The following is a 27,093-nucleotide window of genomic DNA, read 5'->3' as shown; positions in this document are numbered from 1 at the left end:
CACACACACAATCAAACCTTAATATTTAGGGTATCAATGCATGAACAAAAGTATTGGCTTGTAGTGTTTCAATGTCACAAGACCAAACTTTGGGCGTTATATCTTTCCATATCTGTTTTTAGTCATAGGCTCACTTGAAGTTTTAATAATTGAGTTTAATAAATATAGGACCAGAGAACATTATAAATGGTTTACAATGAATTGCTTTAAAACAATGTTTAGAATTAACATATGGTCACATGGTGGTGAGGTACAATTAGTTTGCAATAATGCACAGTACCACCCATGAGGAGAGGTTACTGTGTAAATTAGAATTAAGAACTTGTTTTACAGATCAGGCACCATGGTAGGGGATCCCATGTCCACTGAGTAGCTCATTAATTGTCCTACATTTCCCAGTTTCCCAGTGTTCATGGAAGTTCATTGATGAGAACTGGCTGGTGCTGTGGGTGAGAGTGTATGCACATCCTCCTGAGCAGAGAAGGAGGATGAGAAGCTGCCTGGTGATTTTAGCAACCCCATGTTCAGACAGGAAAACATGAGACTGAAACGGCCTAGATCCCTTCTCAGGGTATGGGGATCTAGAGCTTTGGAGTTACCTAAACCCTCATGTGAACTTACGGGAATGATAAATAAACCTTTGCATTAAGCCACTGAGATTCTGTGTCTGTTTGTTATTATAGTATAACTTCATCTAGCTTAGTGTATTCTAGAATCATCTCTCTAAAAGATTTTTTTTTGAGACAATGTCTCTCTCTATAGTCCCAGATATCCTGGAACTCACTATGTAGACCAGGCTGGCCTCTGATTCACAGAGGTCTGCCTGTCTCTGCTTTGCAAATGTTGGGATTAAAGATGGGTGCTACCATGCTCAGCTCTAAAAGAGTTCTTATCGTGGCCTACATTAAGACATACATTTTACATCATGGGCCAGTACACATGCTCAGGCAGGCAGAAAGACAGATGCTTACCTGTACACACACACTCTCTCTCTCTCTCTCTCTCTTCTCTCTCTCTCTCTCTCTCCTTCTTAGTCTCCCCTCCCCAACACACACACACACACACACACACACACACACACACACACACACACACACACACTGGGAGCAGGTGCCTCAAGAAACAGTACTTAATATACATGATTGACTTACTCTCTTCTGTTAGAAGGTCTGGTATTGATTACCTACACTGAATTTGCAGCCCACTACCAAATGTAACTGGAGTCTCAGAAATGCTGCTGTTGATCATAATTTGCACGTGACTTATCTGCTAGTTACACATCTGTCATGCATATTTGCTAAAGCAGGCTTTTAAGATCTAGCTTTGGCTCCTACAATGGGTGGAAGTGTTTTGTATAAGACACAGCACATCCCACATATTTTCTGGAAGGTATATTTTATTGTTGAGCCTAATTTACAACATATTTTTTAAAATTTCCTTAAAAATTTTTGTCACGGAGTAACAATATTAACCTGATTGTTATTTGCTTATTTTCAGTTTTTAAAATAAATAACTATCTCTTGCATTAGAATCAGGGGCATCATAAAAACATCGCTATCTAGACATATTTTTGTGGTAATACTGATGCCGAAAATGAAAAAGAGACCAAATATTTATATTTAGCATTATATACCTTTATATACTATATACTCATATCAAAACTTGCCATTTCTATTAAGAAGCTGATAAGTTACTCTCTAATTTTGTAAATTATACCACAAATGTGAAAATATGGACAACTATTTCATATTTCTGCTACTTATATAAGACAATGTTTATACAGAAAGCTTCAAAATTACAGAGGTGTTATAGTGGGAAGAGATGAACAGATATTTTACCTGAATCTCCACTGGCTTTTTATTCAGCCAGAATCATTATGATATTTTCTGAATACTCTTTTAGAGATGTATATGGTGTCTGTTTCTTCAATACATACAGAATACACACATATTTAGGTATATGTGTGTATGTACATTTATACAAGTATATATATACACATATACACATGTATATAGTCTACATATGTATATATGTTTCTGTGTGCACTTATACATACATGCACACATAATGTCCTTTGGTTTATTTCCAGACTGTTAATGTGAAATGAATTTTCAATGATTACTATTTTTTTCTTTAAATCTAAGGTGGTTTAAAAAGACCTTTGCAACAAGTAATAAATTTCTTTTAAAAATCATAAATATTATTACACTCAAAAAAACCATGATACAGGGCAAGTTACAAGGTGTCAGAGAAGACAAAAATTCTTGTTAATGTGGTGGAAAAATGGAATGCAACAAGCTTCCAGAATTCTCTCTTAAATTTGCCCCCCTCAGGGAATGGAACCCCAGTGCTTCTGAGTTGCTGGCTTCAGTAAAGTAATTCCAGACTATGTGCATACTTCAAGGGAAGGGAGGGTGAGAGCCTGGGGTGGCTGGGGGTGGGGGATGGGATGACTGAATACTGAGATTTGAGCAAGAAGCCAATCCATGGGTGGGGACACCAAGTGACAATGGGTTACTTTGGTAAAAAACTGTTCGGGAATGAAATGGTGTCTTTCAAGGTTGACAACTGTCCCCTTTGGGGTGCTTGTTAGATATTCTCATGAATTTGAGTTGCCAAGATCATATCTGCTTTTCTAAAAGAGGTTGTCTCTTGCTCCCTTCTGGCCCCCAGTTATGGGGAATGAGGTGGCACACGTCCCTCTCAATGGAACAGGCTCCTTGCAACCACAGTCCACTTGAATGTGGTCACTTGGGACTTCTGATGTACCTCTTTCATCTACTGGCCTCTTCTGGAACAGAGGCCCATTTCCCAGTACGTCACTGAAATCACAACTTGAGGGAGGGAGATATTGCACTCCAGTGAGGCTTTTGGGAAATCAAAGCGCAGGTGGGTGTGGGCAAAGTTTTCAACAGTAAACCCAAACCCAAAACAAAACCAAAAAAACTTCTGCCTCTTGGTTGTGTCACATCACGGAGGTCTAAAACTCGGGAAAACGAATGTTGCTGTTTCTAAAACTAGTAAACTGCCCCATGTCAGACAGCTGCTAGAAACGCCTGGTAGTTTTCTCTCTTGGATGGCTGTGTAAAGAGTACCAGAAAACTGAAGGTGTGTGAATGAACTCTGTGTAAGAGAGGCATGTTGGTTGCTCCAGTTAATTCTATCCCAACTCAGAGCAGCCGCTGCTGACAGAAGACCCACATGTTTCAGTCTTACGTCATCCTGGCAGAACAGAAGGAACATGGGCTGGGTATTGGTGGTAAATTTTCAATGCTCGTGTCTTTTAAATTTCCTCACCCTGTCCAGTATTTAGGGTTCCCTGGGGACAGCATCTTCTTCATCATGCACCTCAATTTACAGCCCTGAATAGTCTTGCTTAGTTCAAGCCATCACCCACCCCTGTGCTAGAGTTGGGTCACCCTCTGTCACCTGTCATTCCCATGCTATGTAGCAACACCTCAGCTGAGACCACGGTTGTTCTCGAGTCACCAAGTGTGGCTTTTTAGGTGCATTCTTTTTCCTTCTCAGATATGAAAAAAACTGAGGGAAAAGCTGTCCTTGTTTTGTTTACAGCGTATCACCCATTTACGTGGCAGAAATAAAGGTCGAGTCACACATAGGACATAGATGTTGGTAGGAACGCTATATTTGGACTACAGAATAAAAACGATTGCTTCCATTGTAGTGAAAAGAATCATTGACACTGAACAAAGCTGCAGACCAGGCTGGGGTCGCTTGTGTGGGGGTAACAGGAATTGCTGGGTGGCTGGTGGCTGCCAGGACGCTGGAGCAAGGACAGAGGCAGAGGCAGGGAGGAGGGGGTGGCGGAGATGGAAGCATGGCCTTAGTTCTTCCTCAGGATACTTTGCAGACTCCTCTCCACAGCTTCATCCAGCTCCTCCTCCAGCTCTTGTTTCTTGGACATGGCCAGCTTAGACTGGTAATCCCTCACCACCTGATCGATGTATGGGGCACTTTGTGTGCCATGTAACATCAGGGTCCATTCCTTCAGCAATCCCTTCTGTGGTGCACTGCCCACAAACCCCAGCTCCAGGGTCCAGGTCCCTCGGGCATCCTCCCCCCAGGTGTGGGTGGTCATGAAAGGCCACTTGTCAAAGCCCACCTTGGAGTCGTCGTCTCTTGGACGCCGGCTCAGCAAAATGGACTTGGTGCCCATGGGGGAGGTCATGTTGATGTTCAGGTCTCCTCTCCTGGTCGCATTGACTGTGATGACAGCTTGGACATGCTCAAGGTAGCGTACGAAGTTTTCTTTCCCCTCACATGCATTTGTTTGGAGGGTCAGTACCAACTTGCCAGTGGGTGGTATTTTCCTGAGGGCAGAGAGACAGAAGAGATTTGGTAAGAAAAGGTATGCACACCATGAGAAGGGCTTTCAAGACACCATCTGTAGCAGGAAGAGAAAGTGCTTTGAGATTAACTATTGAGACTGACTTGGGTTCTGATTTTCACATCAGCTGTGAATCTGAGCATGGAACCTTCCCTGAAAGGGAAGGTAGCCGCTGTTGGTGTCCTTACATCTAAGCCCTCTCTGAGTCACCTGCAACTACAGCTCTCACGTAGCCTGCCCACCTTCCACTTCAGCTGTCTCCCAGCTCCTTCCCTGCTGACATCGTGGGCATCTGCTCAGTCTGTGTGAAGGACAACTAAAAGTGTCAGGGATTTAGCTCCTCAGGGCCAGTCCTCTACCAATGACTGACAAGATGTGTTCCATAAATGTTCTCTGGCGTCCCTGTTTCTTAGTGGAATGACTCAGTGTCCCAAACTGGCAAGGTCTTGTCCTAGGGTTAACTTTAGGAGTGACTCAGATGGAGGCAAAAGTTCATAATGACTTTCTTTTCTTTTTTAAAGTACATTTAAAATTTGTTCTTTGACAATTTCCTACATGATTATAATGTATCTTTATCGTATCTATCCCCCTCATTCCCCCTCCACTCCCCCAACATGTCCCCCTTTTTACTTTTATGTATTAAAAAAAACAGGCCAGCCCACTAAGTCTGCTTAATGCTGCCTGTACATACATGGATGTGGGGCTGTCCACTAGAGCATGGGTGACCTACAGGTGGCCACATCCTGAATAAAAATGACTTTCCTTCCCAGAGCAGCTATCAGTTGCCAGAAGCTCCTTAGGAAGGGGTGGAGGCCCACGGGCCCCTCTCTTATTTTGGCTGTGATGTTAAGGGCTCCAGCTTGTGCAGATTGTGTGCAGGTGAGCACAGCTGCTGTGCATTTAGGAATGCAACGGCCATGTCAAGGCCAGAGAACAGCATTTCACAGCTCTCTCCCTTATCCTCTGGTTCTTACATTCTGTCCTCTCTTCCCCGTGTTTTCTGAGTCTTGGGGATTTGGTACAAATGTTCCATTTAGGGCTGAGCACTCAATATCACTTATTCTCAGTACTTTGTCCAGTTATGAGCCTCTGCATTGACAGATAACTGCATTGATACTGCAAAAAGAAGTCTCCATCGTGCCTTTAGTTTAAAGTGCTATAGACCTTGCTGAGTGGGAGCTGCTGCTGGTTTAATGGTTCCTACAGACTGAATACTCCCTATTGCAGAGGAACTACTGGGACTAGAAATACTTTATATTTGGAATATTGGAATTTGGAATGTGCTTATGCATTGTGGAGATGAAAGCCGAGGCTAAATAGAGAACTCATGTATGTTTCATATCCTTATATGCCATCTTGAAGGTAATCATAAATAATATTTTTATCTATGCAGTGATGCTTTGACCAGAATCTGTCACATGAGAGCCAGTGTGAGATTTTCCACTTACGGTATCATGTAGAATCTTGGAGCATTTTTGATTCTTAGACTAGGGACGCTCAACTGTTCTACCACTAAAAATGCCGAAGTTGGTTTAATTCATTCTAGTGAAAGATCTGGCCACTCTGGGAGTGTGTTTGACCAGAGTTGGAGACCCTGGGAGGCCAGCCCAGGCATTCTCCATGCCACCTCTCTTTACAGCGCACCTCCTCCTTGAAGAATGTCTTTGAATGTGTAAAACTCTAAGCTTCCTGTACTAGACACAGACTACTTGGGACCACATGGTGCAGTGGGAAGACTACAGAGTCTGGGGACACACTTATTTGAATTAGGATACAGCTTCTACACTTACTGGTCATGAGAGATTGGAAAATTATGCGTTTGAAGTGTGACTATTGTGGGTGGACTTGTGAGGTTAATGACTGTGTAAAAGCACCAACCACAGTGCCTGCCACATAGTATGTGTTAGGGCTCTTCCTGACTCCTTGTCTATGGAATATCCCCTCTCTACATGGCTTTGCATTTAGAGCTCCAACTAATACATATTTGTTTGTTTTTAAGGAATGATAGGTATTTTAAAACATGCATCTTGTAGAACACGTCTACAAAAAGATGCTCATCACACAGAACCAACTTGGTGCCAAGTCTGATTCTGTAGTACCCTTGGAGCCGAGATCACATGCCCGAGAGGGTTTTTAGAAGCACATGCTGTGTTTGATTAATCAAGGCATACTCTCCTGAGCCACTTGAAAATTGTGGTGGTTAACATCGGATGTCACTTGTCAATTAACACTGGCTCCAGAACCAGCTAGGCCAGACACAAGGCTCCTCCAGGCACATCTGGGAGGGACCGTTTAGACTCAGGTTAGCCTCTGACAATATTTCTGAGGAATTATATTGATTAGGCTAGTTTCTGTCTGTTACCATTCTCTGGATGGGGACCCTGGGCTGTATGATAAGCTGGGTCCTGGCATTCACCATTCTCTGCTTCTTGACTGTGGATGCAACTTGACCAGTTGCCTCAAGCTTCCACTGTTGCGACTTCCCTGCCACAATGGTCTGTGACCTTGAATGGTAGCCTGATGAGTTGCTTTGGGTAGGGTACTTTATCATGGCAACTGTCCAAGTAACTCAGGTAGAAAATACGTGTTTCCATGAGCAAGGAAGCATCAAAGCTCCTTAATACAGGAAGCAGCCACTGGCTATGGAGAGCCAGGGGTGGTGGGGGAAATGGCCTTTTGGTCCTAGGCTCTTGAGAATTTGTTGGCAAGCAGTCATAAAACCAGCCTTGGGAGTCAGGTTATATTCACATGTGTGTACAGAGTGTATTTTTAAATGACTGGGTTGGCACTTGCCTATAGACCTTCCTACTGTGGAGGAAGTGTTCTGTACCTGTGCACTCCAGTACAGTAGGCACTGGTGACATGTGGCAACAGAACACTTAAAATGCAGCTAGCATGAGTGAAGAGCTGAAATTCTACTTTAAAAATTTAATTTAATTAACTTTTTATTCATTGATTTTGATAGTTACTCCCACACATGAGAGGTGGAAACTGTTTTTTTTTGTTGTTGTTGTTGTTGAATTTGAACCTGATAAGGAGAACAAGATGCGAGAGAGTTTCTGGGCTTCTGTTTTTATGGTCGTCAGTTTTCTTCCTGGCTCACAGGTTCTGGGAAAGTGTAGATTTGGCAGTGCAGGATTTCTGGCCATCCTTTTGGTGGTCTCTAGAATGGCTGGCCCCTTATGGTATTAGGGAAATTCTATAGTCTGCCATGGGGTTTCTGTGAAGATAGGAGCAGGTCTAGAAGAAGGACTCTAGAAGGTAGACTCTGAGGGATCTGGGATTTGCAAAGAATGATGCCAGGAAGATAGGTGGCAGGAGTCTGAATGTTATATTCTATTCCTACCCTGTATTATGGGCTCCTTGGAAAGTTCAATAAGGAAACTCACAAGCCAACAACTAGGATGCTCCCTGTAATAACTGCCCTTGATGCCACAGAACTCACTTGTTATCTGCTGAATGCAAGTCATTATTAGTTGGGTACAGAGGTGCACATCTGTGATTCTAGCACACAGGGCGCTAACAGGAGGAGCATGAGTTTCAGGCTAGCCTGGGCTACATAACAAGTTTGAGTTGATGCTGGGCTACATAGAAAGGCCTTGTCGCAAAACAAACAATGAACAAGACAAGACAAAACAAAACACCACCACCCACCTCCAGTACTCTATTATCTTAATGATTCAGTCCACATAGGAGATGAATCTCTGGTCACAGAGAAGTCGTTTTTCAGTTCCAATAGTATCCAGGATACTTAGGGACTGGAGTAACTCAGGGATGTTCACTTTTCAAGTGAGTTTGCAGAAATTTTGGCAGAAAAGTGGCATTACTTCCTTTTTAGAAAATGGAACATATTTCTTTGATTGTCTAAGAATTAGAGGTAGGACCCACAGGCAGAACTCGGGAAATCCTTCAGAAGAGGGGGAGGAAGAATTGTAGGATCCAGAGGGGTCAAAGACACCATGAGAACACAGTCCACAGAATCAACTAACCAGGGCTCACTGGGGCTCAGAGACTGAACGGACAAACAGGGAACCTCCTTGGGTCTGATCTAGGTCCTTTGTATATATGTTATGGTTGTGTAGCTTGGTGTTCTTATGGGGCTTTTAACAGTTGGAGTAGGGGCTGTCTCTGACTCTTTTGCCTGCTTTTGGGACCCTTTTCTTCCTACTGAGTTACCTTGTCTGGCCTTGATATGAGGGTATGTACTTTGTCTTATTGTAACTTGTTATGCCTTGTTAGGTTGATATCCCTGAAGGCCTGCCCTTTACTGAAGGGAAACAGAGGAGGAGTGGATTTGGAGGAGAGGGATGTGTGTGTGTGTGGGACTAGGAGGAGAGGAGAGGAGGGGATATATGAATGAATTAAAAGAAAGAAAGGGAAAAAGAGAATCATAAGATAGGAGAGCACCTTAGCTCGTAGTCATTGTTACCTAAACAGTACGGTATAAGAACTGTAACATCTACTTTATTTTATATACATATCTAGAGATGAGGTATAGCATACAGGGAGTGTGTCACAGGTTATGGTAGGACACTGTTTTACAGGAGGAGTATTCATTGATGTCCCAAGCCTCTGTGGTCCTGGAGCAAAGCCTCCATACTGTGAGATAACTGTATTTTTCAGGGGTTTCTTATTTATTTAGTTTTTTTTCTCCTCACTTGTATTTTGGTCTTACTACAGTGGCAGTATTTTGTTTTTATAAAAAAAAAATAGGAACAAATGAAATGAAAAAATAAGATCTGTGCTTAGGAAGAGTTAGCTCAGGAGAAGTTAAAATAGGAGGTGGCTGTGGAGTAGATATTTTTGAATAGTCATAGAGTGCCTGTTCTTAGGCCATGTTCTGGAACATTTTCAATGCAGACACTCACCAAGACACTTCAGAACAGCTGACCTTACAGGAGGAGATGCACAAAAGCCTGGTGCTCAAGTCCTCTAAAGAAAACCCTGGGGGTTTGGGGGTGGCTCATACCTTTATCTTGTTGTATATTGCTTTAAGCAAGCAGTCAGTTGACTCCTGCCTAGAAGCAGCATTTCTCAGTGTGCCCCATGGAACGCCTGTGCCATGGATACCCTCAGCTGTTTAATTGTGATTCTTTCATTAGCCATGGACAACAGCCACTCTTTTTCAAGTACATAAAATGCCTACAGTCTTGCATTTGTGAGCACTCCCAGTGGGATGTTCATTTGGGGGCTCCTTTTCTGCACACGATAGGGTCAGGGGCCCAATGACCCCCACAGGAAGACCCTGTGTGTCAGAAGTGCTGTGCAGGGCTGCACAGGTGTTATGGGGCAAGGCACACTTTTTTCCTCTCTCCTCCATGCCTCTTCTGGCATTCACATCAGGTTTTAATACATTTCCCCAGATTTGTCTGGAATTCAGTTGGAACACACACTCAGCTAGAGGAGCTGCAGCCACGTTTCCCTAGAGGGTGGGAGGTGGGAGTGGCCTGAGCTCAGTAACCCCTCTGCACAGGTGACCGGGCAGCCGAGTTCATTCTGTTCTTTGCACATGGCTGGCACAGCTGGTCACAGCCAGTTTCTTTTCCCTTTGATCCTCCTTGAGCACCCTTCACTGAGTCTCTTGATAAAAGTTCTTTAGAAAATTGCTTTTCAAATTGACTCCTTCTCTGGGAAGATAAATGCTGAGGAAACCCGTATACCTGACAATCACTGCTCTTAGCACTCTCTCTGCCTTATGAGCTGTTTCTGTGCAGCCTGAGTGTCGTGGAAAGTGGCAGTTGTGGAGGCTGTTCATTCCTCCATCAAAGCTCCTTGCAAGTGTGAGTCCAGGTCATCAGGGTCATCTCTGTCAAGAGGGCACAGTCAACCCTATGCTGCCCACCAAGCTCTCCTGTCCAGCCTCTGAGTTCTCTGAGACCATAATGCTGTGCTGTCTGTGGGTGAGGACTGGATAGTGGCTCTCCAGTAACAGAAGCACAAGTCCAAGGCTGTAACATGGACTGGCCAGTTCTAGCCTCGAATTCTTGACACTCTGCGTGGAGCTGATCTTATTAAATTGCCATTTCCCATTCTGCTTGCCCTGTTCAGCAATCCTCCTGCCAAGGAGGACTGTAGATGAGTCCTGGTGCGGACACTAGCCACTAGCTACTGGGGGCTACTTCTGCATAAACTACTTGGAATCAAATCAAATAGAAACTGTAGTCACTCAGCTCTCCCAGTCCAGTGCTCTGCAGCCGCACTATTAATAGTGCACTAAAAATCCACTATTATTTTGGATGGTGCAGCTAGAAAACATGTCACTACCCGTAAAGCCTCACAGTCTCCAAATTTCTTAAGAAATTCTTTTAAACTCTGCCAAGAGACACACTAGTCAAGGCTTCTCTAACTGTCTTCAGGTACAGGTAGTTCCGCTGAGTCGGGTTGAGCCCTAAGTGCCCCAGGCAGCCACGTGTCCTAGTAGTCTCTGTTCAGTTACTTCCAGAGCACACTGGATGAGCCACAGTGACAAAGTATCAACAATGGCGGTTACGGCTTTTTTGGGGGTGTGAGTGCAGGGAGGAACCACTCCATAGGTAGGTTTTCAAAGTCTTCAGGAGACGTATTGGAAACCCCCTCCCCCCAGGAATCACCCCCTTCAGTGCAGACTCCCGGAGACACAGAAGGGACCATATGGCCTCCATTCAAATCCAGTCTTGGCCACTGAGCAGCTAGGTGACCATCAGCATGCCCTCAACCTTCGCCAGTCCCTGACCCATAAAGACACCGCTGAGCTCCCAGCAGGGCTGCCACAGAGCCGGATATAGGGTCCGAGAACATGGCAGGCCATTTGGTCAATGAATTAAGGTCAGAGTCATATAGTGAAAAGAACCTGGGTCTTGCCCTTTCCTTTAGTCCTGGTTTGGTCTCCCTTGACCTTGACCATATTTCTCCTGCCTTCTGCATCTCAGCCGCCTCATCTGTAAAAGGTAACAGTGATAGAACACATCTCCTAGGCTAATATTGGCTACATACAATATATGTAAAAGCTTCCAGAAACTCTTTAGAGTAGTCATTTTTATCTCTTATATTCTAAGAGACTGGATTTTTTTTTAAAACTGGACCTTACAGCCAAGTTAAGAATACAACTTGAGGTCACTTAAGATTTAGCCTGATATTTTGGTGTGTACTCAGCCTGTTTAATTTACTTTTAAGAGAACAGTATAACAACCAATCTTACTTGTCTCAGATTTCCCATGTAATCTGCTTTTACAGCTTAAGCTAATGGATAGCTTCAATTATCCATCTTAAATTATCTTAAATCTTAAATTATCTGGTCCAGAGAGCAATGTACATATGTTATGATAATCATTTGTTGAAAACAGCAAACAGGCCAAAAGCAACCTTATACAACAAATGTCTGCAATAAATGTTGGAAGCAGCCTAGAGATATTTGATAGAGGCATGCTTGCAGTATTGAATGCTTTAGGGTCAGTTGAAGCAAATAACTTAATCCCCTGCAAAGCTGTTAAAGATTTCTATAAAGCATTCCTTATCCCTTCCTCATGTGATGCTTATTAATGAATACAGACCAAAGCCCTTTGCTAGGGACACTTAGGCAGCACACAGGAATAGGTACACACACAGCAATAGTGACTGTCACAGACACAGGACACAGACACAAACACAGACAGGCTAGTAACTGTATTGGCAGACAGATGAAAGACACAGGGAGAGAAGTGGAGAATTCAAACTTGGGCTTGCTCTTGGTCAAATCAATCCAAGGGGGAAGTGCTAACCTTTCTTCCTTTAAACACTGATGCATTTTGGTGCCTCTGAAGCTGTCTTTAATGCATTTACCTGATACATGTATTTATAAAAATCACTTGGAGCTTGTGCTTTTAGATGACCATGGGTCCTGGTCTGAGTCTTTGCTTTCCTATTCAGTATGGGCTGAAGTGATGCTTTATGAGATAATGGAATGGGTCATGGGGAAAGTGTGGGGGTTCTGCAAGGATGTGTTTTATGCCACTTTCTTGGACTCAGTGAGTAGACAGTGAGGATGCGCATCCAGGGAGGATGTTGATCTATGGGAGGATGTTGATCTATGGGAGGATGTTCATCCATGGGAGGATGTTCAACCAAGGAGGGTGCTCAATCAAGGAGGATGCTTATTCAGGGAGGATGCTCAATCAGGGAAGATGTTCATCCATGGAGGATGTTCACCAATGACTGTTCATCTAGGGGGAATGTTCACCCATGGGGGAATGCTCATTTACAGAGAATGCTCATCAGTGGAAGGATGCTCACCTATGGGAGGATGCCTACTCACAGGTGAATTATCCCCCATGAGACTATGCTAGTTCACTGGAGAATGAACATCCAAACCTTTCCATCGAAGGATGCTTTAAACATAGAGCACAAATTGGAATTCACACAAGAACCAGACAATTATTTCTTCCTGAGTCTTAAGAGATTATTATCTTACTTTTCCCTAAAGTGTGAAGTAGGAGTGTTTGAAATGATGGAAGAAAGGAAGAGACAAAGTTACATTGACTAGGTGCCCACCATGTGCCAGCTTTATACCATGTGTCACTAATACCCCTCAGAGAGAGGCACCAGTTCCATTGTGCTGGTAAGGATAAAAGAAGATGCCCTCCTGGAGCCCAAAGAACTCAAGAAGCGTATTCGTTCCCATGGGAAAAAAGCCTGCATCTTAACTTTCACTAAAGTACAAGAAAGACTTTGCTTCTGTTTTGTTCACGAATGTGGGACCCGATACAGAATGGCTTTAGCCCTTTCTTACACCCTGTTGTGAGAGCTTTTTCACATCTTATATTGCATACATCTTGCAGTAACCTTTTAAAAAGACAGTCTTGCTATGTAACCTAGGCTTTGTAATTCTCCGGTCTCAGTTTCTCCAGTGCTCAGATCACAGGTGTGTGGAACTATGCCTGGCTTTGCAGTGGCATTTCCCCAGTCACAACTCTGAATTTATCATGTATATTATATACATACAATAAATTAGATGTCCACTAGAACTTCTTGTTTAAAGGAGAGAACATGCACTGCTTTGTCACAAATCGACTTAAAAACACTGTAATGTTGTCCATCAAATTGACTTTCTTTGTAGTCATATTTTCTCTAATGAGTTCAAAAACATTATGTTGAGATGGAGTTTGTAGATTCCATACTGCCAAAGGGTCATGTCACAAAGACTGGAAACTGGTAAAATAGGGGGTCAGAAAGGTCAAGAGCTTGGTGGAGAGGTCTAAATTGGTATGGTTCAAATTTGAATTCAGGTCTGGGTAACTGAGTAGAGCAGCTGCAGAGCATCCAAGACCGAAGGGAAACAGAGGAGGGGATGCCATCTTGGTACGATTAAGTCTCATTAAGCTCAGAGGTGAAGTCTCACAACGGAAAACTCAGCAGTGGGAGAGAATGAGAGATTACTACATGCAACATCGTAGCTGCATCTCACAAACTCAATGTTGAGCAAAATAAATCAGAAACAGAAGCCCCTTTATCGTCTGATTCCAGCTAAATTCAAGAACTGGTAGAGCTAATCTCCAATGAGAGGAATAAGAGCAGTGGCTGTTGGTGGGATGTGTGTCCTGTTTGGAAGGAACACAAGGGACATTTCCAGGTGGATGGGATATGCCATCTTTCTAATGGGTGATCGTTTCCCAGTTGCATATATTTATCAAAACTGAAATAATAGTGGTGAACACATTCTGCAATCCCAGCACTCTGGAGGCAGGAGAATTGTGAGCTCAAGTCAGCTTATATTACACTGTCATATCTTATTTTAACCCTGCCCCCACAAACAATACTTACATTCTGTGATTTTCATGGTATATATGTAATAAGAATAGAGAGAAATGAAATGAAGTGGTCTCTTTGCTGACCAATTCTCTTGTCACACAGGGAGATGGGATGGAGAGTAGCTATGCTTGACACAATCAGTGGCTTCTGTGTGGAGAATTCACTCAGACCCCTCTAAATCACAGCCCACTGCATGCAGAATAAAATCAAGTCTTTCCCTTGTCCCACAGATGAGAGTGAGCAGTCGCGGTAGTCCCACAATGGATCACTCTCAACAGTCAAGATAAACTATAGACCTCGAATGTGGTCAAATCTCATAAATACAATTTTCCCCATAAGAATAGAGATATAAAAGAGAACATAATATAGGTTCCATTTATATTAAATATAGATTAGGCAAATCAGTCTATGGAGTTAGAATAGTGATTGCTCTTGGGGAGATAATGAAGGATTACAGGGTGCCTCTGGGACATTAGTCATATTTATTACTGGTCAACATGCTTGCTGTATTGGCTGATCAACCCGTGTACCTAAAAATAATGCTATAAACTATGGGAATGGTTACAACACAGGCTCCAAGTTGCACAACTGTGTTCCGGGTCGTGGTCCATCTGCAGTTGTGTATCTCTATAGCTTCTCCCAGAAGCTGGTTGTCCCAGATGAAACCCAGGGTGGTTCCTGTCATGGAGAGGGACCCTGGGATTATCACCAATGGGGTTACCTTCCCACATGTGGCAGGAGAAGTACCGCCCCTACTTACTCAGGGTTCTGCACGGAGCCTCCCACACAATGGAATCTCTCAGGGACCGTTTTCCAGTCTTTAGCCATTTTCACCATGGCACCTGCATCCAGGACGCCGTAGCCAAAGAGGTGATTAAATTCCAGGCCAACCCCATTCCGTCGCCACTGATGGACCTCATCGTGAAGCTGGTTCCGCTTGGAGGTGAGCACAGTCAGATGTTGCATGTCTCTCCAGGTCAGATCCAGGCTGGTTGCAGGAGGCAGAGTGCAGGGCAGAGATAAGAGTGAGAAAGGAAGACCACAACGACTAAGGTGAGTAACACTCAGGACATGTCCTCTCAGGAGAGTTTGGAACATCTGTGAACTCTGAACTCACGGAAAGTGTCCATGCACTCTCTAGAACCATGGTATATGTGGTGACGAAGGAGCAAGCCCAGCCCTTCTCCATTCTCTGGCTTCCTGTCTAGTCATGTGATTCCTTCCTCAACCACTTGCTCCTGCCATGACCAGAATGGCCTTCACAAGAGGCTAAACAAAAGGGCCACTTGACCTTGGGCTTCCAGTTCCAAATTGTGAGCTAAATAAGCCTCTTTTCTTCATTAAGTACCTAGCGCCAGGGATTTTATTATAGTAAGGGAAAATGAACTCCTATAGGGGAAATACTATAGGATTCCATTTGTTTAAAGTGTAAAAACAGAAACAACTCATTTATGCTGTTGGGAATTGGGTTAGCGTTAGTTTTGCGAGTCACAGCTGAAAGGGAATGGGGGGGGGCATTTTCTAGTGCTTGCAGTGTGTGAATTCTTAATCTGGGTGCTCACTACCTGGTGCACTCCATGTCTGAAATGAGGCTGTCAGTTTGAGGCAGGAACAATACCTTCAACATATTTGTATCCCCCAAGGCACAAGGCAGCCAGTCCCTTGACGATGTTCACTATGGTCTTTGGAAACCTGTGTCCATTACCGCTCAGTGTTAGTTTTTAAAAGTGCAAGTCATGACTTATTGGTGAGCTAGGGGAGACAACTCACTGTACAGGCAATCTACCTGGGCTGCAGGCTAAAAAATCTCTCTGGGGATGTATGCAATTCCTTTACTCAGTCCACATCACAGACAAATTAAATCATAGTTGCTGGGTGTAAGAAGTAGCTGCTGGGGATTGTTAGCAATCCCAGAGTGTTCCAGTAGACAAGACTGAGATGAGCGAGAGGATATCTAATGAGACTGTCTCAAAAATGAATAATCATTAATTGATAAGATAGATTAGAATAGAAAAGGAAGATGGTGGACAGATGCAAAAGGATATTAGTATTTCCATGAAACATTTGGGGTTGGTGTGTTGGGTTGTAATGCAGAATTACTTTTTTACTGAGAGTCGTGGGGGGAGGGGGAGGCAGGGAGGCCCCCTGTGAACTACTGTTCTCTTCACAAGCCAATCAATCAAAAGGACGAGGATTCTATTCAGGAGCCAAACAATTGAAAGGACAAGGAATGATACAATTCATTTGGCAAAATTTCAACACATCCAAAGGTCATTGGTTTGGAACTCAGAATCAGAGCCAAAGTGCTCCAGTAAGCCACATGCTCCCCCAACACTGAACCACAGCTTCAAGGGAGAAGGTTCAAAGGCAGGTCAATGCCTTTGGGAAGCTTCTGAACACATTGGGCTCATCCAGAAGCTGGTTGTGGCTAACTTGCCAGGTTTTTCTAGCATGGGATTCTGAGTTTTTAAATGCCAGAAGTGTTGACAAATGAGAATCCGAGGGACCCAGAGGCTGGCCAGCAGGTGGAGGGGCTTTCATGTCCACCATACAGAGGTTTTGTGCCTCCCCAGACACCCTGGGGAGGATCGCCTCACTCGCTCCTCTGGAGTTTTCCTCATGAGTGGGTTGGTGGGGGTGGGGCAGAACAGAGATCTTGTCACTTCTGAGATAAATGAGAAGAGTCTAGACTCATTTAACTCTGTGTGTGGCATTATCTGGGCTAGCTGTTTATGTGCATGTGTGAAATAAAGTTGGGTTCCTCCAAATTGCCTCTCTGAGAAGTTCCAGGATGGATAGAATACCCTGTTCTACAAAATAGATATTTCACTAACTTGCCCCAAGCTTTAACCCTACTATATCAGCTCAAGATGCACAGGCAACAGCTATTAAATAATGGCAAAATGAAAATGCAGAATATCTACAGTATTAAAGGCTGTTGTGTTGGAGGCTAGAGATAGCCAACATGTCACATTCTTCACGGTTCTGTGAAGCGGTTGGGCTACTAGGTCACATGAATGTGAAAAGGTACAGCACATGACATATTCCATCCATGTCTATTGAGTATCTACCACATCCAGGCACTGGGCTAATTATTTATAGCCTTGTCAAAGGAAATTCCTTGCCTTCACAGAGTGTATGGCTTAGGGGGCAGGTGGGTAACTCAGTATTGAAACGGTGCAAGTTGTTGTGATACAGGAGCTCAGGCTGCTTCCGGAGCCATCAGTGTAGGCCCTGAGATGCCCCAGACAGAGAGCTTCATTGTGGTCCTCAGGCCTCCCAAAGCAGAACCATCTGGGTACTAGTGTCAAAGGTAGCTTCCCAGAGCTTTTGAATCAGCATCCGTGAAGTTATGAACATGAGAATTAGGAGTAAGACGATATCCCAGATATCTCCTGCACACACTGATAATAGAGACCATGGGCTTGAGATGGTGTTTTTGATCTTGGCAACATCTTTTAATCATCAAGGGATGGTAAACAATATGTCAGGGCAGATAGGTTTGAATTCCATGGGATTGCTACTGATTCTATGCTGGCACTGCCTCTGCTAGGCCCAGTAGTCAGGCTGAGAAAAACTCCAGCTTTAGACTCAAGCAGCCAAGAGAGTAAATCCCATTGTGTGAATTTGGATAAATTACCTCAACATCTGAGTCCCAGCTATATCGGTTAGCTGTGGGGAAGAGGTCTCGAAGGTTTGGTGAGGAGTAAATGTAGATTACATGTGTAACCCAGATCATGTGTGTAAAGTATCTCATGCAGTATGGGCACTCAAGAAAGAGCTTGCTATCAGTAACCAAAGCAAGCTAGGAAAAAAAAAAACAGTTACAGCATTGATAATGATATTTAGCAAGTCATTTGAACCTTGGGGATGGCCTGATTTTGAATATTTTGCAGATAATGTAACAGAAATCAGGACAAGATAATGCCCACATGGACACTGGACAATACCAGGAATTGTCTTTTTCTTTTCATTTCTTCTTTTATTCCTCTTTGCAACAGATGGAGACCACTACAGGAAAACACAGCCAATCAAAATTCAGAGTTGTGGAGCTCAGTCCTGATGGATACATCTACAAAACCCTCCCACATCTAAGGCTCAGGGAACATTGTGGAAAAGGGGATGAAAAGGCTGTAAAGGCCAGAGGATCAGGGCATTTGCTGTGAGATTCTGTCTCCTAACAAGGTCAGAAGCTACCCCCATAAAGTCTCACCAACATGACAGACCAAACATGAGCTGAACAAGGATGCCAAACTGGACAGGGAAAAGCCCATGGGGCCTCAACCCTACACTAAGAACTATAGGCAACCGAGGGAAGCTGGGAGTGGGAGAGGTGCCAGGGAAGAGCACACCAATTGGTTATCCAATACCAAATGGTCAGTCCTGAAATCGCGCATACAAATACCATTATACGGACTGAATAGTTTATATTTAGGGATACATGTGTATATATGCATGCAATAATAATGAAAAAAGAGGTTATGTGTTTGGAGGAGAATTGGGAGGGGTGTATGAAAAGGTTTGGAGGGAGGGAAAGGAGGGGGGAGAGACAGTGTGATTATATTATAAACCTCAAAAATTAAAAAAAAATGAAAAGAAAAAATAGAATGTCAATTTTATTCAGAACAACAACATTCTTGGCAACACTACACTTATCAGCCTTCTTTGAAGCATGGGGTGCTCTTGTGACTATTTCTGGCCAATGAGAAATAAGGAGAAGCTCTGGGTGGGGTTTCTTGGAAAGCTCATTTGATAAGCATGTGTGCTGAAAGGATGGTGACTGGTCCGTGCAGAACCGAGAATCTATTTAGGATTTCAGTAGGCTCATCCTGCCCCACGCCAACTTACTGAGGTTGCCCATTTTGTGTGTGTCAGGCCCAGGCAAGTGACATTTTGCTTGCCCAAATCCCAAGGAACTGAGTTAAGCCTTGTCCACTGAGGTTGAAAGGCTGAAGAGAGACTCTTATTTGGGCTTGCAGCTGAGTGAGCAAAGCAGATTAGATCCCAGGGTCTGTGCAGACCGTGTGACGAATGGTTTCAGCTTCTGATAATGCCTGTCATACATGGATGAGTTTTGGTTTTTGCGCTTAGGAGGGCAGAGGTATCTGTCCTTCATAGTCAAGTTTGAACAGTGTTCCTCTCATGGTGTCCTGAAATTTCCACCTGACTTTTGTTGGAAGAATCAACTGGTAGAATCAACGTCTAGACCAGTACAGAGAGGGGAGAATGAATGCTTGCCTCTTTCGTCTGTTTTTTTTTTTTTTTTTTTTTTGAGACAGGGTCTCTCTAGGTAGCCCAGGCTGTCCTCAAATTTCCCTGCTTCAGTTTCCTGAGAACTGAGAGTTCAAGCCTGCACTGTGCCTGGTCTTTCGCAGGTCAGAGAATGTACTGAATATGCGGAGACAGACAGGGCAAGTCTGCTAGAAACTGTGGTTACCTAGCAACTGCAGATAAGATGGGAACTTCTCTACCTGGGAAGCCTGAATCTAACTTCTCACGAGTTGCTGGGTGAACCAATCTCTAAACCCCCATATAACCCATGTGCATAGTAGCATGATTTCTGGGGCCAAAGTGTATTCCTTGAATTTAAGTCCAGGCTCTGCTTCCTCAGAGGAGGTAAGCAGCACCCTGGCAGGTATTGTCATTGATGCTTAAATCTGAGCCACACCCAGGAGGAGCCACATATGGTCTCTCCTAGGAAATGATGTCTTATCTGCCCCCTAGAGGGCTTCCTAGTAGAACCCATTTCTTGGTCTATTCGGCACAACTTCACCTGCTTTGTTTTGGTGTAGAGAAGTGGATTCTTCTCGTACAAGAACAATCTCAATAGTTCTTCATTCAGCTGACTAAGAGTATGAGTGGAGTAAACCAGCTGTGTAACCGACAGAAGATAAAGGAGGGTTTCATAGAGGAAGTCATATTTGTGCACTGTATTTTGGTGTGTAAATAAGTTGCTGATTCATATTGTGGGTGTTGGAGCCTTCTGCTCTTTCAGGTATATATTTTTTTTTTTTACAATGTATGTGTATGGATGGCTGTGTGTCATTTAAGAACCATGAGCCTTATGACTTTTATGTCTAGCAGAATTCATTAGCCCTGACTTTCTAGACTCTCACATCCATTCCTGTCTCTGTGGACACCTGGCATGTGAATGGAGAGGCACACACTAGTCCACCCTTCAGGGATGGCCTCCAGTTCAGGGGTGAAACATACTTAGCCTCTAATGCCAGTGCAAACACGCCAGCTGCCTCAGGAGCAGCTGCAGATGTCCCAGAATGTCTCAGAGTACAGTTGCCATACAAGTCTGATGGTTGGTTTTGCGCTTAGGAGGGCAGAGGTATCTGTCCTTCATAGTCAAGTTTGAACAGTGTTCCTCTCATGGTGTCCTGAAATTTCCACCTGACTTTTGTTGGAAGAATCAACTGGTAGAATCAACGTCTAGACCAGTACAGAGAGGGGAGAATGAATGCTTGCCTCTTTCGTCTGTTTTTTTTTTTTTTTTTTTTGAGAAAGGGGCTCTCTAGGTAGCCCAGGCTGTCCTCAAATTTCCCTGCTTCAGTTTCCTGAGAACTGAGAGTTCAAGCCTGCACTGTGCCTGGTCTTTCGCAGGTCAGAGAATGTACTGAATATGCGGAGACAGACAGGGCAAGTCTGCTAGAAACTGTGGTTACCTAGCAACTGCAGATAAGATGGGAACTTCTCTACCTGGGAAGCCTGAATCTAACTTCTCACGAGTTGCTGGGTGAACCAATCTCTAAACCCCCCATATAACCCATGTGCATAGTAGCATGATTTCTGGGGGCCAAAGTGTATTCCTTGAATTTAAGTCCAGGCTCTGCTTCCTCAGAGGAGGTAAGCAGCACCCTGGCAGGTATTGTCATTGATGCTTAAATCTGAGCCACACCCAGGAGGAGCCACATATGGTCTCTCCTAGGAAATGATGTCTTATCTGCCCCCTAGAGGGCTTCCTAGTAGAACCCATTTCTTGGTCTATTCGGCACAACTTCACCTGCTTTGTTTTGGTGTAGAGAAGTGGATTCTTCTCGTACAAGAACAATCTCAATAGTTCTTCATTCAGCTGACTAAGAGTATGAGTGGAGTAAACCAGCTGTGTAACCGACAGAAGATAAAGGAGGGTTTCATAGAGGAAGTCATATTTGTGCACTGTATTTTGGTGTGTAAATAAGTTGCTGATTCATATTGTGGGTGTTGGAGCCTTCTGCTCTTTCAGGTATATATTTTTTTTTTTTTACAATGTATGTGTATGGATGGCTGTGTGTCATTTAAGAACCATGAGCCTTATGACTTTTATGTCTAGCAGAATTCATTAGCCCTGACTTTCTAGATCTCACATCATTCCTGTCTCTGTACACCTGCATGTAATGAAGCACACACAGTCACCCTCAGAGCCAGCAGTGAAACATACTTAGCCTCTAATGCCAGTGTAAACACGCCAGCTGCCTCAGAGCAGCTGCAGATGTCCCAGAATGTCTCAGAGTACAGTTGCCATACAAGTCTGTGGTGGCCTGGAAGAGAAGACATCGAGTAATGAATGAACAAGCCACACTGAACCCTAGACAATGAGGATCAGGGTGGTATCTATTAATCTCATCTGAACTTTTCTGAGTAGTCAACAGTCGATGGTGGGTTGAGTTGCACTGGGCTTGGCTTCTGGACTCATCATCATGAGTCCATCATGAGATAATCATGACTTGTATCAGCATTTCTTTTCTCTTCCAGAAGGAAAAGGCGGTATTCCCAAAGTGGGAAGACTAAATGTCCAAAGAAAGGGCAGGTTATTCTACCTAGAAAGGACAGGTTATTAAAAACAAATATTCCTCTCCATCTAAAACTTTGAAAAGATTCCAAGACATGCCAAGAAACCCTGGTGTGTGCTGGTTATCTCCCCTACTTTATTTAGGGGATACATGGATAACTGGATGTTAAAGGACTTTTCAATGAGAATGATTTCATTTTCAATATTTGTGAGAGCTGAGTTTTCATTGAGATCATGTATAAACCACAGAAATTCTTCTCCCTCTACAGGGTTCTCAGGGGAGCTTATTTTGAGGAACAAAGAATTAGGAAGGTTTAAAGGTGGTCTACTGAGAAAATTACAATATTCAAAAGAGGGGCCCTTCCCAAGCCAAGTAGAGCAAGTGTCATAGATAAGGGCTGAAGGCAAAAATCTCACCCCTTGGGGCCTCTGGGAAAGGGCCTGGACTCCCAGAGGGTAGAGTGAGGTACCATAAACAACAGGGTGGAGGCTGCTGTCCCTTGCTTCTTTCTGCTAGGCTCTGGATGGCTCAGAAGTCCCATTCTGCTTAGGAGCTAGCATGTCCTCTTCTCTAATCTCAGAAGGCCACCCAGGAGGGCCACAGAGGGATGAGTAGCTGTTAAGGGCTGTGTCTCTTGTAGGCAAAAGTCCCCCTCCCCTTGCTCATTTGCAAGGCTGACTGTGTAGCCAAGGATGAGAATCCAGAGGAGGATGTGGAGTTCAAACCTTACATGGTAAGAATGATTTTGTTTCATTCTTACCAGAGCTCCTGTCCTCTTGTCTGGGGAAGTCCCAATGGCAGCAGGTGACCCAGTCAAGATGTAGCCTATCCATGACTTTAAATCCTATGCCAAATGTCCGGCTTGGAGGACCAGAATGTGAGCAAAGTAACCAGAGAGGAAGAGATCCTCGAAGTGTTACTGTGCTCTGCAGAGGAGGGAAAGTTGGCTATTGCACCTGGTTGCCCAGGAAGGAAGATGGTTTCCTGGGCAGGGTGTGGGGGTGTGGGGGGAGAGAGACAGAGAGAGACAGACAGAGACAGAGACACACAGAGACACACTACCACTTGCAGCCTCATTTCTAGCCTGGTGGTGTTTCTAACTGCTGTAACGCATGGGTGCTTTCTTGGGGCTTGTGGTGTGATGTGATGCCTCAGTTCTTACAGTTATTCCTCTTCTTGTAAGTGACATGTTGGGAAATATTGATAAACCAGAGCACATCATTACTTGTATGCAAGATGATACACAAGAAATCTATGGAAAATAAACTAGAAAAGGTTCACCATGGCCCTGGTAGAGCAAGGAAGATGTAGTTTCATGTCCATCTTGCTTCCCATCTGCAAAGTGTCCATCTCCACCTTAATTAAGCACAATTCAACATGGAGAAATTGGATTTTCTTCTCAGAAGGTGTGCTAACTTATAAAAGGAATAGGGTGCAGTTGAGAGACTTGTCTGCCACAGAGGGGCCCCTGGCTGTAAGGAACTGGACAGGAAGTAGCTCGCACATACCACACCAGCCTCGGGATTCCTCTTCCTTCCATTGCTGAAGGTGGATGCCAATGTGGAAGAACAGCTCTCATCATATAAGGCAGTCCTGCCATCGTTGATGGCTGAGTTGATGGAGATCGTCCACATACTTGAAGCATAACCATCACAATTGCAGTCATCGTAGCTGCCGCCATCCCCGGAGGCCCACACATAGATGCTGCCTTTGCCCCCACGGCCCTGGTAGAGCAAGGAAGATGTAGTTTCAAGTCCAACATTGAGGAACCAGGAGCCGCAGGGTTCTGGCCTGGGGTTGGGGGAGGGTTTCCTGCCCAGGTAAGGTCTTGGCCTAGGGAGGGTCAGGATTTGAGCTAATGCCACTACGCAATCAAGTAACTGAATTTTCATTTTATCTGGGATGGAAACTACATTCATCCAATGGAAGATAGTGGAAATGACCCTTCTCCAAGAATGATATAATATACTCACCAGAATTTGTAATTTTAGCTGAGAATAGCAGGCTAACAGAGGCTAGAACATTGCTTTAAAACTTACCAATAAATTGATTTTTAAAAAGTCTTAAAATTTACTAATGAATTGGTTTTCAAAATGCTGTAAAGGTAGTATATGCTCATTATAAAAAGTATCAAAGTATACAGAAAAGAAAAGTTAAAACTCCCTGGGGCAATCATTGTGATCTTATTTTTACATGCAAGTATTCAGTGAAATTTAATTGTACATGGCTATGATTATATTAAACTACGTAAGATGTAAATGTAGATATAGAAACAAAGTTTATCTTTAACCAGTATGATATACAAATCTTACATGTGTGTATATATCCTAGTGGAAATGCTACATGCCATTTGACCTGTGCAAGGGACCAGCTCTAGGAATAAAGCTTAATGTGGAGAAGTAACAAATAGCCAATGACATCTGAACTCAAGAGGATGGCATGGTAGTTATCCCATTTGGTCATTAGTTACAGAAGACAAGCTGCATTATACATGACTCGAGTCAGTAATGCTCCTGTTCGATCCATGCTCCTAGTGTTTTTATCTTTCCTTGCCCTCTGTGAGTATTCCCTTGTCTGCCTTTCTCAGGATTAGGCCATTTGCTTCTTACTTTTTTCTCTGCTATCCTTAATGAAGTGAGGCTAGGGCTGGGTGGGAAAGTGGAGTGAAGGGTAGCCATGCTGTGTAGGAAGTGAGGGTCAGGGGTACAAGCTCCCCTTTCTCCATAACTTGGTGTAGGGTGTCTAGATGACCCTCTGAAAGAGTGGTTCTCAACCTGTGGGTCTCAGCCTCTTTGGGGGTGTGTGTCACATATCAAATATCCTACATATCAGATATTTACATTGCAATTCATAACGGTAGCAAAATTACAGTTATGAAGTAGCAATGAAAATAATTTTATGGTTGGGGGTCACCACAACATGAGGAACTGTGTTAAAGGGTCACAGCTTTAGGAAGGTTGAGAACCACTGCTCTAAAGGGAGGAGTGGAAGAGAGGAGGGAAACAGGAGGAAGATGGAGGAAGGGGGAGAGAGGGAGAGAGAAAGAAAAAGAGGAGTGTGTGTAGGGGAGACAGAGAAAAGCCCCGTGTGGCCACCAGGGGTCTGTGGTTCTGACTCAGTGGTTTAAGGTGGAGAGGTCATTAGGAAACAAGGGACTGGTTAACCTCCAAGCTCTGTCTGCCTCTTGACAAGGAGAAGTGGCATTCTGAATTTCTTCTAATAGGACTGGGAATTGATTAGCTTGTGACTGAGTGAGTCAGTAAGTCCACAGATAATTGACCACAAACTGGTAATTGTCTTCAGATTCTTGATAAATCTATACAACTGAAAGACTCCCTCAAAATAAGCAACTGCTCTTGGAAACCAGGACAAAGAGGGAAACAGATGGTTTCTGATGTTGGCATGGAGGGTCACAGACTCAGATTCAGGTTGGGCTTAATACTGGGATAACTCTCCCTTACAAGTCCCTGAGCAGGCTGCCAGTGGGGGAAGCAACCTTGATAGAAGGAAGCACCTTGGCGTAGGGGGTGTCATTGTGACCTCTGCTTGCATAATCCCATGTATCAACACCCTTTGTAATGTGACTTTGCAGTTTTGCTCAAGAGGAGAAGGGGGTCTCTTTCCTATTCCTTGGATCCTGACTGGCTTCATGTCTTGATCCGACCATCAAAATGTGAACGACATTAAGTGGGCAAAGATTCTAAGCCCAAGACTTAAAGAACCGTGTACTACTCTGTGCTATGTCTCAGAACTTGCTTATACAGGGCAATGAATCTGACTTAGCCTGTCAAGAGCCCAGCCAAATTCACTGTCCCAGCTGATAGCCAAGAGCTCCCAGACCATGCAAGAGCTTCCTTGTGCCAGCCAGCCTCTAGTTTACCTTCCAGTTCATCACAAATGCATGAATGAGGCTGTGGGCAGGCACTGAGCTGCAGAGCAGCTGACACTGAATGAAAGGGAAGGCCTTACTTTGTAGCCTACCCTGGTCTTGTGGCCTTGAACTCACAGAAATCCTCCTGCCCCAGCCTCTCAAATGCTGGGATTACAAGGGTGTACTACCACCTCTGGTTTTTACCTTAACATCTTAGTACATTAACATGCTTTAAAAAATTATTTAACTTTTTTATTGTGAAAATTGCATGCAATGTAGAATAATTGAAATACATATAGAGAGGAAAATAGAAATTCTTTATAACCTGTGAATAAATGATTCCTAGTGTGATTTTGTGGATTCCTGACAGTTTTATATAGAGAGGCAAAGTATTAGAATAGCTTCCGAAATGAACCTGGGATAAAATAGATTCATTTTACTTGGCCTACTTAAAAATGAGTTTTGGCCGGGCGGTGGTGGCGCACGCCTTTAATCCCAGCACTCGGGAGGCAGAGCCAGGCGGATCTCTGTGAGTTCGAGGCCAGCCTGGGCTACCAAGTGAGCTCCAGGAAAGGCGCAAAACTACGCAGAGAAACCCTGTCTCAAAAAACAAAAAAAAAAAAAAAAAAAAAAAAAGCAAAAAAATGAGTTTTACTATTTTTTTTTTTTTTTTTTTTGGTTTTTCGAGACAGGGTTTCTCTGTGTAGCTTTGCGCCTTTCCTGGAACTCACTTTGGAGACCAGGCTGGCCTCGAACTCACAGAGATCCGCCTGCCTCTGCCTCCCGAGTGCTGGGATTAAAGGCGTGCGCCACCACTGCCCAGCCCGAGTTTTACTATTATATAATTAACATTTACTCATGTGATTAATAGTATTCTATATTATGTTTTATTAGTCTTATTGAATAAGCATTTAGCAGTTTATTCTCTCCTTTTTAGTCATACATAGAGAATTATTTCTAGTTTTTAAAAACTCCAATTTTTAAAATGAATGCAATTTTATATGTTTTGTTATCTTTGTTTACTTAGGTGGAGCTACTAAAAGAAGGAATTTCTGAGGAGAAGAAAGGCATGTTTGAAGATTCTTCATCTACATAACCATATTATTGCTCTTTATAATGACTATAGTGTTAACATCTATAAATAATAAATGCCAATATAAAATATTTTTGTTTTTATGGTGCCGAGGATTGATTGGGGTCTTGCACACGATAGGCAGACCTACCCTTTCTGACAGGGGTTCATGTGGCCCAGGCTGGCCTTGAACTCCTTATGTTGCTGAAAATGACTGTGAACTCCTCGACCCTACAGCCTATGCCTTCTTCCATTTCTTTTT

The 27,093-nt window shown here is 43.7% G+C and overlaps 1 protein-coding gene and 1 long non-coding RNA gene across 2 annotated transcripts in view; one reads left to right on the top strand and one right to left on the bottom strand.

Moving 5' to 3' along the window:
• Positions 1-1,376: 1,376 nt before the first annotated feature.
• The window catches only part of Pcsk2 (proprotein convertase subtilisin/kexin type 2), a 252,882-nt gene continuing 227,165 nt past the window's right edge, over positions 1,377-27,093 (bottom strand). The window contains exons 9-13 of the mRNA XM_028893276.2: positions 23,397-23,612; positions 22,951-22,960; positions 20,324-20,414; positions 14,871-15,098; positions 1,377-4,331 (exon numbers count right to left, since the gene is read on the bottom strand). Of these exons, the coding sequence (XP_028749109.1) occupies positions 3,845-4,331; positions 14,871-15,098; positions 20,324-20,414; positions 22,951-22,960; positions 23,397-23,612 (1,032 nt within the window). The 3' untranslated portion in view covers positions 1,377-3,844. The remainder of the gene's footprint in view (positions 4,332-14,870; positions 15,099-20,323; positions 20,415-22,950; positions 22,961-23,396; positions 23,613-27,093) is intronic.
• LOC114709435 lies at positions 15,085-26,923 on the top strand. Its single transcript, XR_003736927.2, has 2 exons — positions 15,085-15,163; positions 26,787-26,923. It is a non-coding gene; the product is annotated as an uncharacterized LOC114709435 (long non-coding RNA).

Source organism: Peromyscus leucopus, chromosome 4 (genome assembly GCF_004664715.2).
Source record: "Peromyscus leucopus breed LL Stock chromosome 4, UCI_PerLeu_2.1, whole genome shotgun sequence".
NCBI lineage: Eukaryota > Metazoa > Chordata > Mammalia > Rodentia > Cricetidae > Peromyscus > Peromyscus leucopus.
This window is presented reverse-complemented; position numbering and strand designations above follow the sequence as displayed.